This window comes from Piliocolobus tephrosceles, chromosome 8, assembly GCF_002776525.5.
Source record: "Piliocolobus tephrosceles isolate RC106 chromosome 8, ASM277652v3, whole genome shotgun sequence".
Classification (NCBI taxonomy): Eukaryota; Metazoa; Chordata; class Mammalia; order Primates; family Cercopithecidae; genus Piliocolobus; species Piliocolobus tephrosceles.
The window spans coordinates 129,865,346-129,882,923 of NC_045441.1; the positions used below are offsets into that span (position 1 = coordinate 129,865,346).

The following is a 17,578-nucleotide window of genomic DNA, read 5'->3' on the forward strand; positions in this document are numbered from 1 at the left end:
GCACGGGGCAGCTCAGCAATCATAAGCTATGCGTGGGCTTTGCTCTCAGGAGAGAGGCTTCCTGCAGCTAAAGGACCCACAGCTAATTTGGGTCGGGAGCAACTGCCGGCTCCCCCTACTCCTGGAGACGGTCGACTCCGTGACGTCACGGAAGGCGGGGCGCCGAGGAAGTGAAGTAGGCGGGGGCGAGGCGGCTGGGGACTGCGGTACGGACGCAGGCGAGCATGTCCGCCCTGACTCGACTGGCGTCTTTCGCTTGCGTTGGAGGCCGCCTTTTCAGAAGCGGTCGCGCACGGACTGCTGGAGATGGTGGAGTCCGTCAGTGAGTGTCCGGCTGGGGATGGGGGCCTCGCCGGCCTGTAGCGGACAGCGCGGGTCCCTGGGACGCTCTCACCTTGACTGGGGCGCCTGGAGAGGCCGCATCCTGAGGCATGCTGGGACATGTAGTCCGTCCGTCCCCTGACGCCGCGGCTCGGGGAGAGGGACCCAGCTGGGCGGAGGGAGACAGGGAGAAACTTCGTTGGCCAGATGGGACACCGTGTGCGGGGCTGTCCTGGTCGTAGGGGCTACCTGCCCTCGGGAGACGCACGCGTGAATGCAGAGCCGGCTGAGCGAGTGGGCGCCGGCGCGGGCGGTCCAGGCGGAGGCAGCAGCCTGCGCGGCGTTTGTGGACGCTGCTGGAGCGAGACGGAGGGCGGCGGCGGTGAGGTCTAGGGAGGGCGCGGTCCAGGGTCCTGGTACCTGGCTGCGGAATTTAGGGTAGAGTCGGTTGGGCAGCCTTTAATCAGAGACGTCACGTGACGGCTTTTTAATGCTGAAACATCACTCCGACTGCAGGGAGTGGAGGCGACCGCCCAGAGAGAGCGCCGTCGGGTGAGAGGAAAGAAAGCCGGAAGCCCACGCTGGGGCAGCTGTGGCGTTTAGGAGAGTGACCGGCAGAGCCGCCCGCGAGGTGGCCCGAGACGCTGACCCGAGGGCTGAGGGCCGGGGGTCGAGGCCGGGAGTAGCTGCCGAAGCCGAGTTGGTGGTGTGCAGAGATTCCGTAAGAGCAGGGCTGGAAAAGCGTAATGGATGATTCCAGATCCCTTAGATCATCAGCTACACTTTACCAAGAGGCAGTGTGGGCTCGTGATTCCAAGCGGGATTCTGGCCCCACAGTGGCTGGGTTCAATCAAATCCCACCTCTGCCACACTCCAGCAGCGGAACCTTGGAAGAGTTTCTTATTCTCTTAATGCCTCAGTTTTCTCACCCATTTAGCGTCCATTTGCAAGGAACTAAATGAGTTACTGTTGTCTAAAGCGTGTTTTGTTTTGTGTGTGTGTGTGTGTGTGTCTGTGTGTGTGTTTTAAGAGATGGAGTCTAACTCTGTCGCGCAGGCTGGAGTGCAGTGGCGCAATCCCAGCTCACTGCAGCCTGTAACTCCTGGGCTCAGGTGATCCTCCAGCCTCGGCCTCCCAAAGTGTTGGGAATACAGGCGTGAGCCACTGCGCCTGGCCTCACTGGTGCCTGCTAAGGACCATACAAGTATTCTTTAACTGTTGTTGTTATTAAGGAACTGAGGCCCAGGAAATGAAAGGAGTGACTTGCGTGAAGTCCCACATGGATTAAGAAACTGGAGCTGGGGCAGGTGTGGGGTGGGCAGAAGGCAAAGCCCTCTGAGACTTGGGCAAAGAGAGTGATGGAGAGCCACGAGCGACGGCCCTTGGTCCCGTGTGAGGAGATGGGGAGATGCTGCTCCTCCCTGAGGTATTGGCTTGTTCGTAGCACACGCTGATTTCAGAGGGGTGATAAATTAAGTGCGTATGTGTTTATGGAGCGTCTTCTCTATGCCCGCTCCTGTGTAGGTGCTGAGGATATAGCAGAATACACGAGAGAGAATGAAGCGCACATTCTGGACAGGAGAGACACAAGTAGAAAAGAAGGACGTTTTTTAGGTACTATCAAGGATTACGAAGAGAAGAATACAGCCGGGGATTAATGTGGAGAGTGCGTGGTGTGGGAGTAGAAGGGATATTGTATTTGGGGATGGCGTGGGGATGCCTGGGAGTGTGGTTTGAAGCGGGACCTGAGGGATGAGAAATCAACCATGCAGAGACCTCAAGGGAAGAGCCCGGTGGACATAAGAGGGCAGAGGAGGCATCAGGTGGAGAGGCCGGAGTCTGCAGGGTTGGCAGGAGGCCAGGCTGGAGTGGAGCGCAGGCGAAGAGTGGGAAAGACCAGGTCACAGGGACAAGTGTGGGGTCAGATTAGAGAGGGCTTTGGAGGACTCGGGATCTTATTCTAAGAATCACGTGGAGCCACTGGAGTTTTAAAGCAGGAAAGTTATGTGGTCTGATGTATGTGTTAAAAATGTAACTTTGGCCAGGCGCGGTGGCTCACGCCTATAATCCCAGCACTTTGGGGAGGCTGAGGCAGGCAGATCACCTGAGGTCAGGAGTTCCAGACCAGCCTGGCCAACACAGTGAAACCCCATCTCTACTAAAAACACAAAAATTAGCTGGGCATGATGGTGCGCGCCTGTAATCCCAGCTACAGCGGAGGCTGAGGCAGGAGAATTGCTTGAGCCCAGGAGGCGTAGGTTGCAGTGAGCCGAGATCGCGCCACTGCACTCCAGCTTAGGTGACAGAGTGAGACCCCATCTCAAAAAAATAAAAATAAAAATGTAACTAACAGTTATGGTGCATTTTTGTTTTTGAACTTGACTCTCAAACATTCGAAGTTGGAACAGCCATTATTTCCTTGGATGTTGTTTTTTCTCTGTTCTCTTTCCTTCTGACAGGACGTGCGCATAGTGGCTCACTCCCTTACGGTTTTTGATCTTGAACTTGTTTTCCCTGGAACTGCTTTGAGATCTTGCTTCTCTTAGTCTCTTGAGGGCGCTGCCCCAATTCAAGCTCACATGAAATTCTTGGCTTGGGGTTTTTGGTCTACACAGGCCCAACGCAGGTAGTGTGAATTTGGGTGCAAATCTACCTGAGGACTGGCTTCTGAGAACAAATTCGTGTTCCCTTGCCCATGGAAGGTTTATTTCTTCTTCACCGTTTTACCATATGGGGCCGCAGCTTTACAGTGATCTCGTCATTAGCCCTCCCACCTTGGGTGGGCTCCAGGCTGCGTCTCTTGTCCCCACATCTCATGTAGCTATGCTGGGGGAGGTTCAAGGGCTCCCGGTGAAGGCAGTGTCAGTGATGCTTAGCTTCCGGGCCTTGTTTTTACTTGGATTTTGCCCTTGGTGGATTCCTTCCTTTTGTGCCTGGTTAGTGATGTTTGTAAAAATCTTAAAAATCTCATCTAGAAGCACAGTTGTTTAATTTGGAGGGTTGTTCAGGGTATCCAGTTTGCCACAGTGCAGTCCACAACCTGGTTTGGAACATAACATCGTGAAGTAGGTGTTGAGTCTTTACATTCCTTAATCACGGCAACCGTTGTCATTGTTCCTGTGGTATAATTGCAGTCTTTCAAATCTTTGTTCCAAAAGGTTTCCACCTTGCAGTCCCTACTTCAGGTTGTAATTAAAACAACATGTCACTCTAGCAACAAGGAAGCGTGGGGAGCTGCTAAGATGGGTTTGAACTATAATGCTGGCATCGGCATTACTCAAGTCTTTTTTTTTTTTTTTTTGAGACTGAGTTTCGCTCTTATTGCCCAGGCTGGAGTGCAATGGCACGATCTCGGCTCACTGCAATCTCTGCCTCCCAGGTTCAGGTGATTCTCCTGCTTCAGCCTCCTGAGTAGCTGGGACTACAGGCGTGTGCCACCACGCCCGGTTAATTTTGTATTTTTAGTAGAGATGGGGTTTCTCCATGTTGGTCAGGCTGGTCTTGAACTCCCGACCTCAGGTGATCCACCTGCCTTGGCGTCCCAAAGTGCTGGGATTTCAGGCGTGAGCCACCGGGCCCGGCCTTCAAATCTTGTTTTAATCAGTTTTACTGCTGGGCACTTATACCTAGATTGTATCAAAAAGCTATCAAAGAATAAGGATCTTGTTGGCCGGACGCAGTGGCTCACGTCTGTAATCCCAGCACTTTGGGAGGCCAAGGCAGGCGGATCACCTGAGGTCAGGAGTTCGAGATCAGCCTGGCCAACATAAGGAATCCCTGTCTCTATTAAAAATACAAAAATTAGCTGGGCATGGTGGCACATGCCTGTAATCCCAGCTACTTGGGAGGCTGACGCAGGAGAATTGGTTGAACTGGGAGGCAGAGCGTGACTCTGTCTCAAAAAAAAAAAAAAAAAAAAAAAAAAAGGCTCATGTTACACTACATTGAATGACCCTGCATGGTTTATTTACATAATGTAATATCTGTATACACAGGTAGATCCTGAATAAATAATATGGTATATGAGGACATTATGGAAACAGTATGCTATGTCATTCAAGTTGTAAAGTGGCGATATTTGGTAGGACCTTTTTAAACATGATACTTAAAAAGTATATATATACACACATCTGCAAAAAATAAACATCACCTTATTCATAACTAGTTATCAATACTGTACATAGAGGCTTCCAAATAAAAGGGTTAAATTTTGGATGACTATTTAGAAAAAAAATGGAATTTATCATTTCAGTGTGGTAACGTTGGTTTTATGCTGGTTGGAATTCTAGTTAAAAGTTATGTCTTTGATTAATAAAAGGAGAAAATTGTTAATGGTATGTGTTTGTGGGCAAGAGCTTGGGTGTTGCCATCACATAGCACCTCATTGGTAAATCATTAATAATTACAGCCCCTATTGTAAGGTTACGAAAATTAAGTGAGTTAAAACATAAAATGCTTAGTGTGGTATCTGGCACATGGTAAACACTCGATAACTGCCAGTTATCTTTTAGAGTGGGAGAGGATAAAAACAGTCTACCAGCCTGGCAACATAGGGAAACCCTGTCTCTACAAAAAATACAAAAAGTAGCCAGGTCTGGGGGTGTACACTTGTATGTAGTCCCAGCTACTTGGGAGGGAGGCTGAGGCAGGAGGACTGCTTGAGCCCAGGAGGTGCTCAGTCAGCAGAAGGATCGCTTGAGCTAAGGTCACACCACTGCACTCTAGCCTGGGCGACAGAGCCTATCTTTAAAAAAAACAAAACAGCCGGGAGCGTGGCTGACGCTTGTATTGTAATCCCAGCACTTCGGGGAGGCCAAGGTGGGTGGATCACCTGACGTCAGGAGTTCGAGACCAGTCTGGCCAACATGGTAAAACCCCGTCTCTACTAAAAAAATATGAAAATTAGCTAGGCATGGAGGCGTACACCTGTAGTCCCAGCTATGTGGGAGGCTGAGGCGGGAGGATTGCTTGAACCCGGGAGGCGGAGGTTGCAGTGAGCCAAGATTGTTCCACTGCACTTCAGCCTGGGTGACAGAGTGACACTCTGTCAAACAAACAAAGCAAACAGTCCTAGCTAACATGTATCAGGAACCACTGCCATGTTACTGTTCACGAATCTGTGCATTATGAAGACAAGATAGTTCCGTGCACTTTTTGTACAGGTACTAATTTCTGTGCTGCACAAAAGAGAATATGGTTTATAAGCTGATTCCTACCTAGATGAAATTGGTAAACATATTTTATATAGGAATTCTTTTAAAATTTTTTTATCCACTTCTGTGTATTAGCGTATGTATGGCTGCTGAATAGGTTTTAGGAATAGGTGCAAATAATTTAAATTAGATGCAACATATAGTATTTATACTCCAACTGAATGCATTGACTATAACTCTTATGGACTCTGTGCCACAACTTGTCAGAAGTCTAAATGAAGTAAAAAGAAACACGTAATCAAACTTACTGTTTAAAGTTCTTTGTTCAGAGCCATTAGCGTATTTAATAGGGTTTGCGAGTCCGCTTTCCCATATGGTTGGTTGCCTTTTCATAAAGATTGTAATAGGCAGAGGACATAATCTGCCTCTCAGATAGCTAAACAAAATTAATTTATTCTTCTGAGTAAGTTAGTGACCTACTAACAAGTTCACAGTCTCTTAACTGAAACCTTTGGGGCTGCAACCCCAGAATCAACACATTCAAATTTCTAGTGCAAAATAATGAATCTTCACTAATTGAAAACCAAAATGAGCCTCTTGTCAGTTTTGGTCAGTTTTTGCTGCTACACATGAAGCAAGCTTAGTAAAAAATGAGTATTTCAAGGGGTTGTGAACTGTCTATTTCAGTGGAGATGAGAAACACTAGCTTTGGTTCTAGGAGGTAACTCAGAGGAGTTCTGGATGACTTAATGCTTTGAGAACATGGCACGCTGTCAGCCTTGTTGTTTTGTCTTGCAGTGCCGGTGGGGGTGTGCACATTGAGCCCCGGTATAGACAGTTCCCCCAGCTGACCAGATCCCAGGTGTTCCAGGGCGAGTTCTTAAGTGGATTCATGTGGTTCTGGATCCTCTGGCGCTTTTGGCATGACTCAGAAGAGGTGCTGGTAAGTGCAGGAGAAGAGCTCTTGTCGTTTTTTGGGTAGGGGGAGGGAGGATGTATTAATAGCTTAACTGGTTTATTTTTCTGTTGTAGACCATTTCTCTGTCTGGACATAGCCCTTTGCCACCGCGTTGTCCATATGTATATGTGAGAATCCTGTTATTTAATGAAACATGCTATCTTCTCACCTTTTTTTTACACGAGGATGTATAGTTAGGTGGTCCGTTTCTTAAGGTTTCTGTTAGGTTGTCATCCTAGGGAGACTGGAAGCTAACTTTTTTTTTTGAGACAGTTTCACTCTGTCACCAGGCTGGAGTGCAGTGGCACGATCTCGGCTCGCTGCAACCTCTGCCTCCCGGGTTCAAGTGACTCTGGTACCTCAGTCCCTTGAGTAGCTGGGACTACAGGTGTGTACCCCTACACCAGCTAATTTTTTTTGTTATTAGTAGAGACAGGGTTTCACCATGTTGGCCAGGCTGCTGTCAAACTCCTGACCTCAAGTGATCCACCTGCCTCGGCCTCCCAAAGTGTTGGGATCACAGGCGTGAGCCACCGCGCCCGGCCAGAATGAATTCTTTGAACTTCTGAGCTAGCGGTTCATTGGTAGGTTAGGTTCACACTTCCATTCCGTTAAATGGCGGATGTCACTAGTCTGTCCAGAGGCCCAGGGCAGCCGGGTTTGGGCGGGATGCATATGAGTGAATTTGTCTTGAGAAGGGAAGTTAGTTTCAGTGATTTTCTAACATATCGTTAACCTCAACTGAGGTTTTACCACATTTGCAGATTGTTCTTTAGGAAATTACACCTTTAAGACATTGAAATCTGTGCTTGTTGATCCAGAATACTTTGAATTTTAGTAAATTTGGGTTTGTTTCCAGGATAGGAAAAAAATCTTAGGCAGTATGTAAGTTTTAGAAGCATCAGGTGGCTTCATATCCCATTTCTCTTAGAACTTCTCTGTGCTTTTGTCCTTCAGTAAGGAGCTGCCTGGGTGCCTGTGAACCGGCAGCACATTTAATATTCGAGGCGCCCCTGCCTCACTGTCGGTCACTTGTCCGGAGTGGGTATAGTGTATAGAGCTGTTAGGTCTGAGATGATGATGATGCAGCCAGATAAGCCCTTAGATCAGGATTGAAGATGAGGAAGCCCACCTGAGGCTTCTCCATCTCACAGCAGTAATGTTAGGAGAGGTGGAAACATATTTTGCCAGGACTGCCAGGATGTCAGGAACCTTTGAGACCTGTTGGCGTCCACTTCCCCCATCCTCCCTCCATCACAAACACGTACCCATGGCTTAGGCTGGTACCTCCAAATGGGGAGACTTTTAAAATTCAGGCCAGAGCCCATATAATGAACAAACTAAAGAACAGGTGGGCCATTGAATAATTGAAGTAGAATTTGTTCCTGTGGTCAGGGGCTGAGCCATATTGGTTTTTTTTTCTTTCCAAGATTTATTTAACAATTTAATTAGTTGCATGGAATGTAAATTCTTGACTTTTCTTTCTTTTAAATGGTTGTCACCAGGGTCACTTTCCGTATCCTGATCCTTTCCAGTGGACAGATGAAGAACTAGGTATCCCTCCTGATGATGCAGACTGAAGATGTAGAATCAGACTCACTCTGGACAAGTGGGTGTGCTCCAGATTTCTTTGTCATATTTACCTTTTTTCATAAACATTAGTTTTTACTTTATGCCTATGATGGACTTGAAAAAACTGCATATTCTAACAGCATGAAGCTGAATTAACCAAATCCTGTATCTGCTTTTCTTTTTTTTTGGAGACAAGAGTTGCTCTGTCGCCCTGGCTGTAGTGCAGTGGCATGATCTTGGCTCACTGCAACCTCTGCCTTCCACCTTCAAGTGATTAGCTGGGATTACAGGCACACGCCACCACACCCACCTAATTTTTGTATTTTTAGTAGAGACAGGGTTTTGCCACGTTGGCCAGGCTGGTCTCGAACTCCTGACTTCAAGTGATCTGCCCGCCTCAGACTCCCAAAGTGCTGGGATTACAGGTGTGAGCCACTGCGCCTGGCCACGTATCTGATTTCTGTCTTAAGTTTTCACATTTGCTTTGGTCTCTTCTTCTTTTCATTGTATGTTTTATTTTATTTACGTTTTTTATTTCATAGAGACCAGGGTGTCACTATGTTGCCCAGGCTGGTCTCGAACTCCTGGGCTCAGATGATTCTCTTGCCTCGGTCTCCCAAAATGCTGGGATTACAGGCGTGTGCCACCACACCTGGCCCATTGTATAATAAAAAAAATTTTTTTTCCTAAGTTAGGTTATAATTTTAGGGTTTCATTTATCTATCCACTGATCAGAGATATATTAAGACCTGTGCCAAGCACAGGCCTACAGCGGTGAACAGGACAGATGGAGCCTACAGTATGTAGCTGCAAAACTACAGTGTCCTGCTGTCAGCATTTAAATAGATCCAGCATATGGGAATATTACTATATAGAACTATATGAAAATTAACTCTTTAAACAGTAAAGGGTTATGGCTTTTTCATTTTCCAGGTCAGGAAGTCAAGAGTTTTTCTTTAAAAAGGGAGGTACTAAGAAGCTTCCCTTTCCCCATAAGCCCCTAGGGGTTAAGATGTTCTTATTTAACATGCTTTTATTTTAATTATATTTATTTTTTAAATTAAATTAAATTTATTTTATTTTATTTTATTTTTTCATTTTATTTTGAGATGGGGTCTCGTTCTGTCATCCAGGCTAGAGTGCAGCGGTGTGATCATGGCTCACTGTAACCTCAACCTCCTGAGCTCAAGTGATTCTCCCGCCTCAGCCTTCTTAGTAGCTGGCACTCTTGGCTAATTTGTGCGTATTTTATAGAGATGAGGTTTCGCCATGTTGTCCAGGCTGATCTCAAACTCCTGGACTCAAGTGATCCACCTGCCTCAGCCTCCCAGTGAGTTGGGATTACAGGCGTGAGCCACTGTGCCTGGCCAACAAGTTTGTTTTAATGACTGGACTGTAAACCCTCGAGAGAGGAAGGGTGATTTTGCTTCTCTCCTCTACAAGCCTGTCACATGATCAGTGCTCAACAAAGACTTGAATGATTGAATAAATGAATTGTGGATTTGAATTAGTGAATATAAAAGTACTTAAAGCTTTCTACTTTTCTTGCAGGAGCCAGGTGAGAATTTCGGGGATTATCGACTTCATATTTAAAGTTACAAATTAAAGTGGCTTGGTCAAGAATGAGAATGGAGTTATGGATCTTTGTTTTTGGGGAGGTGGGGTGGTGGGAGCGGGGCGGGGGACAAGTCTCACTCTGTCACGCTGGAGTTCAGTGGTGCGATCTCGGCTCACTGCAGCCTCCACCTCCTGAGTTCAAGCAATTATCCTGTCTCAGCCTCCCAAGTAGCTGAGACTACAGGTGCCTGCCACCACGCCCGGCTAATTTTTGTGTTTTTTTTTTTTTTTTTGAGACGGAGTCTAGCTCTGTGGCCCAGGCTGGAGTGCAGTGGTGCGATCTCGGCTCACTGCAAGCTCCGCCTCCCGGGTTCACTCCATTCTCCTGCCTCAGCCTCCTGAGTAGCTGGGAGTACAGGTGCCCGCCACCAAGCCTGGCTGATTTTTTGGTATTTTTAGTAGAGATGGGGTTTCACCGAGTTAGCCAGGCTGGTCTTGATCTCCTGAACTCAAGTGATCTGCCCGCCTCGGCCTCCCAAAGTGCTGGGACTGCAGGCGTGAGCCACTGTGCCTGGCCTAATTTTTGTATTTTTAGTAGAGATGGGGTTTCACCATACTGGTCAGGCTGGTGTCAAACTCCTGACCTCAGGTGATTGACCTGCCTCGGCCTCCCAAAGTGCTGGGATTATAAGTGTGAGCCACCTCGCCCAGCCTGGATCTGGCTGATAATGGCAACTACCCGTTATGGATTATTATTTTTTCCAACTCCTGCGCTAAGTGGTTTAGTGCCTTTCAGCTGATCCTCTTGGGCACCCCATTGACATAGATAGGCATTAGCTCCATTTATCAATAAAGACTGCGAGGCTCACAGAGATGAAGTTACTTGCTTAGCATCACACGCTGGTAGGCAGCAAGGTGAGGACTCCAGAGCTCACCCTTAGCTGCAGCGCTGTACCGCTGCCTCCTCAGCTGGTGTCTTAGCTGTGTGTCAGCAGTTCCTGTGAAAACTCTTGTCCTTTGTCCATTGCAGTGGATTCTCGCTCTGAGTGGACAAAGGTTAGAGGTCAATGCAGTCGATTTATGAAGTAGCTCCTGTGGACTGCGCAGTTGTGTTGAGGGGCTGTTGTGCAATTCTTAAGGCATACTTCTAACTAGGAGTTTTTAGGGCCAGAGGAATGGGAGACAAGGGTGAAGCAGGAGTTTTTTTTTTGTTTTTTTTTTTTGAGACGGAGTCTCGCTCTGCCGCCCAGGCTGGAGTGCAGTGGCCAGATCTCAGCTCACTGCAAGCTCCGCCTCCCGGGTTCATGCCATTCTCCTGCCTCAGCCTCCCGAGCAGCTGGGACTACAGGCGCCCGCCGCATCGCCCGGCTAGTTTTTTGTATTTTTTTAGTAGAGACGGGGTTTCACCGTGTTAGCCAGGATGGTCTCGATCTCCTGACCTCGTGATCCGCCCGTCTCAGCCTCCCAAAGTGCTGGGATTACAGGCTTGAGCCACCGCACCCGGCCAAGGAGTTTTTACTTTTTCTAAAATTTGTTGCAAAGCACTTTCCAACTCTCTGAGACTGGACAGAATTCTCCTCTACCCACAGATCTAAATCTGTATCTGTATATCTATTTTGTAGAGACAGGGTCTGTCTCGGTCGCCCCAGCCGGAGTGGAGTGGTGTGATCCTAGCTCACTGCAGCCTCAGACTTCTGGGCCCAAGTGATCTGCCTCAGCTTCCCCAGTAGCTGGGACTCCCAAGTGTGTGCCACCACACGTGGCTAATGTGTGTGTGTGTTGACAGAGAGTCTATGTTGCCTGAACTCGAGGCCTCAAGTGATCTTCCTGCCTTGGCTTCCCAAAGTGCTGAGATTACAGGTGTGAGCCACCGTGCGTGGACTCCCTTTTTTACAGTTTAGGTTTTTGACTACACAGGCATTGAGAATCTGGTGCTAAAGAAGAAAAGGTTCTGTTCTCAGAGAACTTAAGATTTTAGAAAGGGTAGACGGATAGTCAGTAACCAAGTGAGATTTACCAAGTGCTGTGGAGGAAATGGCACTGGGCGAGGTGCTAGAGATGGGCGAAGAAGGCAACTTGAACTTCTGACTGGTCAGGGAAGGCGTTTGAGCTGAAAATGGAACAAGTAGGAGTCGTCAGTTGTATGAGGGCGAAGAGTGTTCTGGGAGTAAGGAACAGCAGGAATCACGGTCTCACGTGGGACCACAGTCACTCCTGTGTTTAAGCAACAGAAAGTCAAGGGCACCTCCAGCGGGTGAGGAGAGGATGGGACGACATCTCGTGAGCAGATCAGGGTCACAGGTTTAGATTTTGGGTTGAATGCAGCAAGCAGCCTCTGGCAGGCTTTTTAAGCTGGGGTGTGGTATGATACGCTTTCCTAGTAGCTGGGTTTCCAGTCCCACTTTGGTTCTCTTTGGATGTCACAGAGCAGGCACCGTGGCAGGAAAAGCTGAAGCAAGTGGAACAGTTGCACCCTCCCCTGCTGACAGCTTCAGCAGTCTGTCCTTCTTGCAAGGGGTGCTGGGGACACTTCCCCAGTTTTGTGTTTACTCACCTGTGTGTGAGCTGCCAGAGCTGATGAAGCCATGTTTAAGGTCTTTACTTTAAAAACTATCCAATCTCTTTGTACTTTTTAGGTTTCATTTTTTCTTGTCCTCCACTCATCCCCACCCCGCCCCTCATGACGTGCTCACTCCCCAATATCAATAAAGTTTTTTTTCGAAAGAATATAATCTACAACAGCGAACTCAAGTAGGATAATCTCATTAGCCCCATTCCTTAGAAATCAGTTGCTTGACTTAAAAAGGTAACTCTAAAAAGAGCATTCTTTTGTTTAAAGAATAAGGAGGCCATATTGGAATCTTCTTTTCCACATGTGGGCCATGCAGGGAATTGTTCCAAGCCTTCTCAAAGGAAGGGACCTCCACCCGCTGTATAGCATATGGGAAAATACGTGGGAGGCGTCCCAGAAGGATTTTAGGTACAACATTTGATTGATGGCAATATACAGTTACAGGAAATAATAGTGAAAACTTACTATGGGTCAGGCACTGTTGTTAGCACTTAAGTTTATCAAATCCTTATGTTATTATTTCCACTTTATAGGTGAAGACGTTGAGCTATAGATGGGTTAGGTGCTTTGCCAAGCTCATACCTGAGATTCAGATCCTGCCGTCTTGTTCTAGGCGGAGTCAGATGATCTGAGTCAACACAGCATTGGGTCAGCCTTTTTGATCACAGTTTAAGAATTAATTTCATGTTACCTAGCGTATAAATAGGCTTGTGTACACACATATTAAACCAAAAGTTCACGAAACAGTATTTATCTGTTACGCACACTATTTTCATTTTATTCTACATACTAAAGAAAGAATGGCCAATTGAGACCTCCTAACTGATTTTATAGCCTACTAAATTGTCTCAATCTGACATTTGAAAAGCTGGCGTAATGCTTCCAGATCTCAGGCTGCTGGAGTCCAACTTGCTGGATCTGACCAGCAGTTCTACCATTTGCTTGCTGTGAGTTTGGGCAAATTAACTTTGATCTGTACCTTAATGTCCTAATTTGTAGAATGGATTAAAAAGGTTAAATGAGTCAAGTAAAGCTCTTAGAACTAGGCCCGGCCTGAATGAAATACCCTCTACATGGAATCGGTTGTTATTTCTAGACCATTGGACCTAAGCTAAGCGTAGTGACCCTGGAATCCCAGTTTGATTTTTATAGAAAAACTTCCAGATAGGCCAGATTGTAAACATATTCCAACAGAGGCAGTGCCACCCCTCCCCTCTGTCAAAAATTTGCCGAAGCAAAACAAACACATTTACGGTATCTGTTCCTCTCTTCCTGATGGGCAGCTATGAGTACATTCAAAGTAAGTTTTAGGGTGTGGCCTAAAATGGCAACGGAGGTCAAGTGTTAAATTTAGCACTCACCTTTGTAACTTTGTTAATTTCCCAGGGAAGCTTTAATGTAAAGACCACAATTAGCTGTCTAATAACGCCCGAGACCAGAGGTGTTACAGAAGGAACAGCTGTTATATGCATGTTACAGGAAGATACACAAGTCATCTTGGTTCCAATTGTCCCTAGAACTATTTTATAGAAGAGGATGACCCTGTCACCTGCTGCAACCATTTCACCAGGAGCAATGGCAGGACACCACTGTGCTGTGTCAGGGAAATGGAGCTCCCTGAGGTGGTGTGTGGACCTGCCTCAGCAGGTGCCTTTTGTTTACACTAGCAGTGTCTTCCCAGATTGGTGATGACAACAGTAGGGACAAGTGGAACATGCCTAACACAACATCCATTTCTGGCTACGAACTCACTGTCATGGAGTCAATACTCATTTCTATCCAAATCTCGTTAACAGCCATCGTGTCAAAATTATATCTATGTAATATATACCTACATAAAATGCATGCTACAGATCTCGGGTCCTGGCTACATAAGCCTAGCAGAGTCATATCGTTCAGTGCTGCATATTCAGCAACTGATATGAGAGGAGTTGGACCAGTTTTTTTTTTTTTCTGAGACAGGATCTTGCTCTGCTGCCCAGGCTGGAGTGCAGTGGTGCTATCACAGCTCACTGCAGCCTTGACCTCCCAGGCTGTCTTCTCCCACCTCAGCTGGGATCACAGGTGCGTGCCACCATGCCCAGCTAATGAAAATTTGTTTTTGGCCAGGCTGGTCTGGAACTCCTGGCCTCTAGTGATCCTCCCAAAGTGCTGGGACTGTAGGCATGAGCCACTGAACCCAACTCGGTGTTCTTTAAGAACACTTTTTGCCCTAACATTTTGAGTCTAAGAGAACTATAAAACTCTTTTAAAAGACAGTAGGTCTGATTGTCACAGCTCCTGATAAAACAAAGTTTCAGAAGAGCTAGTGTGGTAGAGTTCTTTAAAATAGAACTTTTTAATAACCAAAGTGTCCATAGTTCTGGGCTAAATTTTAAGGAAAACCTCATATATATGGTATAATATGTTCTTAAAGCCACAACTACTCTGTTGTAATCATGCATGAAGGTTTAGAGAATGAATTTCTACGATGTTTATATTATAGAATTCGTTTTCAAGATGAGAAAACTGCAGTTCATAGGAAATTAAGTCTTGACATTTATTTTTATTTTTAGCGTGGGCATCTTGCTATATTGCCCTGGCTTGCCTCAAACTCCCGGGCTCAAGCAATCCTCCTGCCTTAACCTTTTCAGTCTTGATAGCATTTTATTGTTTGGGAGGAGGGGTGAAACCAGATTTCTCAGGCACAAACCCACTTGAGGCTTTTCTGTTCCTTCATATTATTCTCAGACATAAGGATTGCAGGTGAAGTGTTTTTTTTTTTTTTTTTTGGAGATGGACTCTTGCTCTGATGCCCAGGCTGGAGTGCAATGGTGTGATCTCGGCTCACTGCAACCTCCACCTCCCAGGTTCAAGCGATTCTCCTACCTCAGCCTCCCGAGTAGCTGGGATTACAAGTGCTGGCCACCATGTCCGGCTTCTTTTTTTTGAGATGGAGTTTTGCTCTTGTTGCCCAGGCTGGAGGGCAATGGCGTGATTTCAGTTGGCTCACCACAACCTCCGTCTCCTGGGTTCAAGTGATTCTCCTGCCTCAGCCTCCTGAGTAGCTGGAATTACAGGCATGTGCCACCATGCCCGGATAATTTTGTATTTTTAGTAGAGATGGGGTTTCTCCATGTTGGTCAGGCTGGTCTTGAACTCCTGACCTCAGGTGATCCATCCGCCTCGGCCTCCCAAAGTGCTGGGATTACAGGCGTGAGCCACCGTGCCTGGCCGCAGGTGAGTTTTAAAACTGTTTACTTCTTTTCTGGAAACTTTGCCCAGTAATTTGATATATTTTGTCTGAAGATACTCTAGGTGTTTTTCAGACTTCAGTGAATTTTATTTGGGGGAGGGTCATGAAATCAAATGCACAAAATCAACTCACTGAGGTAACCAGCATAAAAAAAATGAAGTAGAAAACATGAGTGCATAGTTTCAAGTAAATGTTAGCGTGCATGTGCTGTGTTGCTATGGAAAATGTAAGCTGTGTCAAAAGTTTCAAAAAATACAATTCTAAGGTGAGTTTCTGCAGATAAACTTTAAACATTACTAAAGTAAAGCACATACTCCAACTGAATCACATGGAGGAGAGCAGTCATTTGAACTAAAGACACATCAGGTTACAACATCTGAAATATTTAAGGGTCATCACCAACACCTGACAAGACTGTTGCCACTACAAGTTGTATAGCATCTATAAAGTACCATGCATGAATCTTGACAACTTCACTTCTACCCACTGAACAGTAACTGACATTATGTATGAAACAAAACGTACCTTTCTCCGTCTCTCCATTGTCTAGAAAAACTGTTAAAACTGCTGACTACTTTTGTTACTGAATGTAATTGTGTTAGAAAAACAGTCTTGATGAAGACTTCTCCATGCAGTCAATCTTTATTATAGCAGGATTCGCATATTCACATCAAGTACATAGAACTTTTTTTGCCTTTTATATAATACAGAGTTTTTAAATAACTTTACACAGAAATAAATTTCTTCAATCTGAATTTCAGCTATCTTTTTTTATTCTCCATGCTTTCTATCCAAACTGGACAATATTTTCTGTTATACAAATTTACATGAGAAAAACTCTGAAGTACAAATGAAGGGACCTGAGCAGGAAAGAGAACCAAAGGATCAGGAAGTGGGTATGGGGAGAATTAAAAAATACTACAAGATTCCAGCGAACATTGAGAATAGGGGAAAAGAGGGAGACATCATCCATTTGACTGAAAATAAATGTCTTTTTTATGAATTGAAAAATAAGCTTTAAAAATAGTTACTCCATTGTAATTTTTGCAAAGCAGGTATAGAGAGGTCTGTGGACAATTAAAAAGTCCCCATGTTTTCACTGGGCACACCCCAGACTCCATGAGAACCTTTTCAATGCTTGAGTGGAACTGAAGTGTACTAAACCCGAACCTTCGGCGGCAACAGAAAAGAGGAATGTGTGTGTGAGTTGCCATAAGGTTTGCAGTGGTGAAACAGGAACCGCGAATTCACCGCAGGCCAAACAGGCAGCATCTCCCTTTACTCTCCCGTACAGGAGACATGTCCTCAAACCAAGGAATACATGAAAAGGGGGGGATTTCCTTTTTCTTGGTCTAAACCAAAGAGCAATCACAACTACTGAATAAAATTCAGAGAGACACATGTTGATGAATGATCAAATTCAATCCCCTGATGAGCTGTATGATCCTATCTTAGGAAAAGCAGCAATTGCCGTGTTGAGGAAAGGATCAGATGTACAACCAACAAATGAGATTACCACAAATTTATATCACTGTGATACAGTCCTCAAAAATCAGGCGATACCATGAAGGCCAAACTGAGTCTATACTATGTGGCATGGCCAAAGGAAACACGGAGAACCCATGGATGTACTTTAAAACGAAGGCGGAAGAAGGGGACAGCACAGAGACACACACCCCTGTATGTAAACTAACATAACATGAAGATAAATAAGACATAAAGGCTAGCCACTTATGTTGGTCATTAACATGAATAAAAAGGCATTATATGTTGACATAGCTGGTTTTAGTCAGCTATGGAACATACACAAATGTATTAGGAAGGAATGATTCTTAACCGTTCACAGCTTAGAATAAAAAGCATACTTATTGCACTCTTACATTTGATTTCAGGTAATTACAGTTTATTTCCCACCCTCACGTTAATTGTTCCCTATTTACTGCCACCTCAGTAAATTTTACTGCCACCTCACTCCATTTTGGTCTCTGTTCTCTACATCTGTGCCTACTCTGTGAGCTTTGCTGTTTACTTCCAACTCATACTGCACCAAAACACACGTGGGTTCAAAAACTTAACACAAAAATGCAACGCAGTGATTTTCAAAACAAAACCAGGACTAAGCAACTTCATCAAAACCCCCAATCCCACCCCTGTAAACAGACCCTTCCTTTGTGGCATCTCTCTTTTTTTTTTTTTTTTTTTTTTTTTTT

At 45.7% G+C, this 17,578-nt stretch overlaps 1 protein-coding gene across 2 annotated transcripts in view; it reads left to right on the forward strand.

Moving 5' to 3' along the window:
- Positions 1-153: 153 nt before the first annotated feature.
- NDUFB2 (NADH:ubiquinone oxidoreductase subunit B2) overlaps positions 154-17,578 on the forward strand; it is a 20,902-nt gene continuing 3,477 nt past the window's right edge. Inside the window, exons 1-4 of one of the 2 annotated variants that reach the window (XM_023184917.2) lie at positions 154-322; positions 6,273-6,417; positions 7,938-8,041; positions 9,556-9,633. In XM_023184917.2, the coding sequence (XP_023040685.1) occupies positions 225-322; positions 6,273-6,417; positions 7,938-8,012 (318 nt within the window). In that variant the 5' untranslated portion in view covers positions 154-224 and the 3' untranslated portion in view covers positions 8,013-8,041; positions 9,556-9,633. Of the gene's footprint in view, positions 323-6,272; positions 6,418-7,937; positions 8,042-9,555; positions 9,634-17,578 lie in introns of those variants that run through there. The other variant, XM_023184918.2, reaches the window with a different exon arrangement.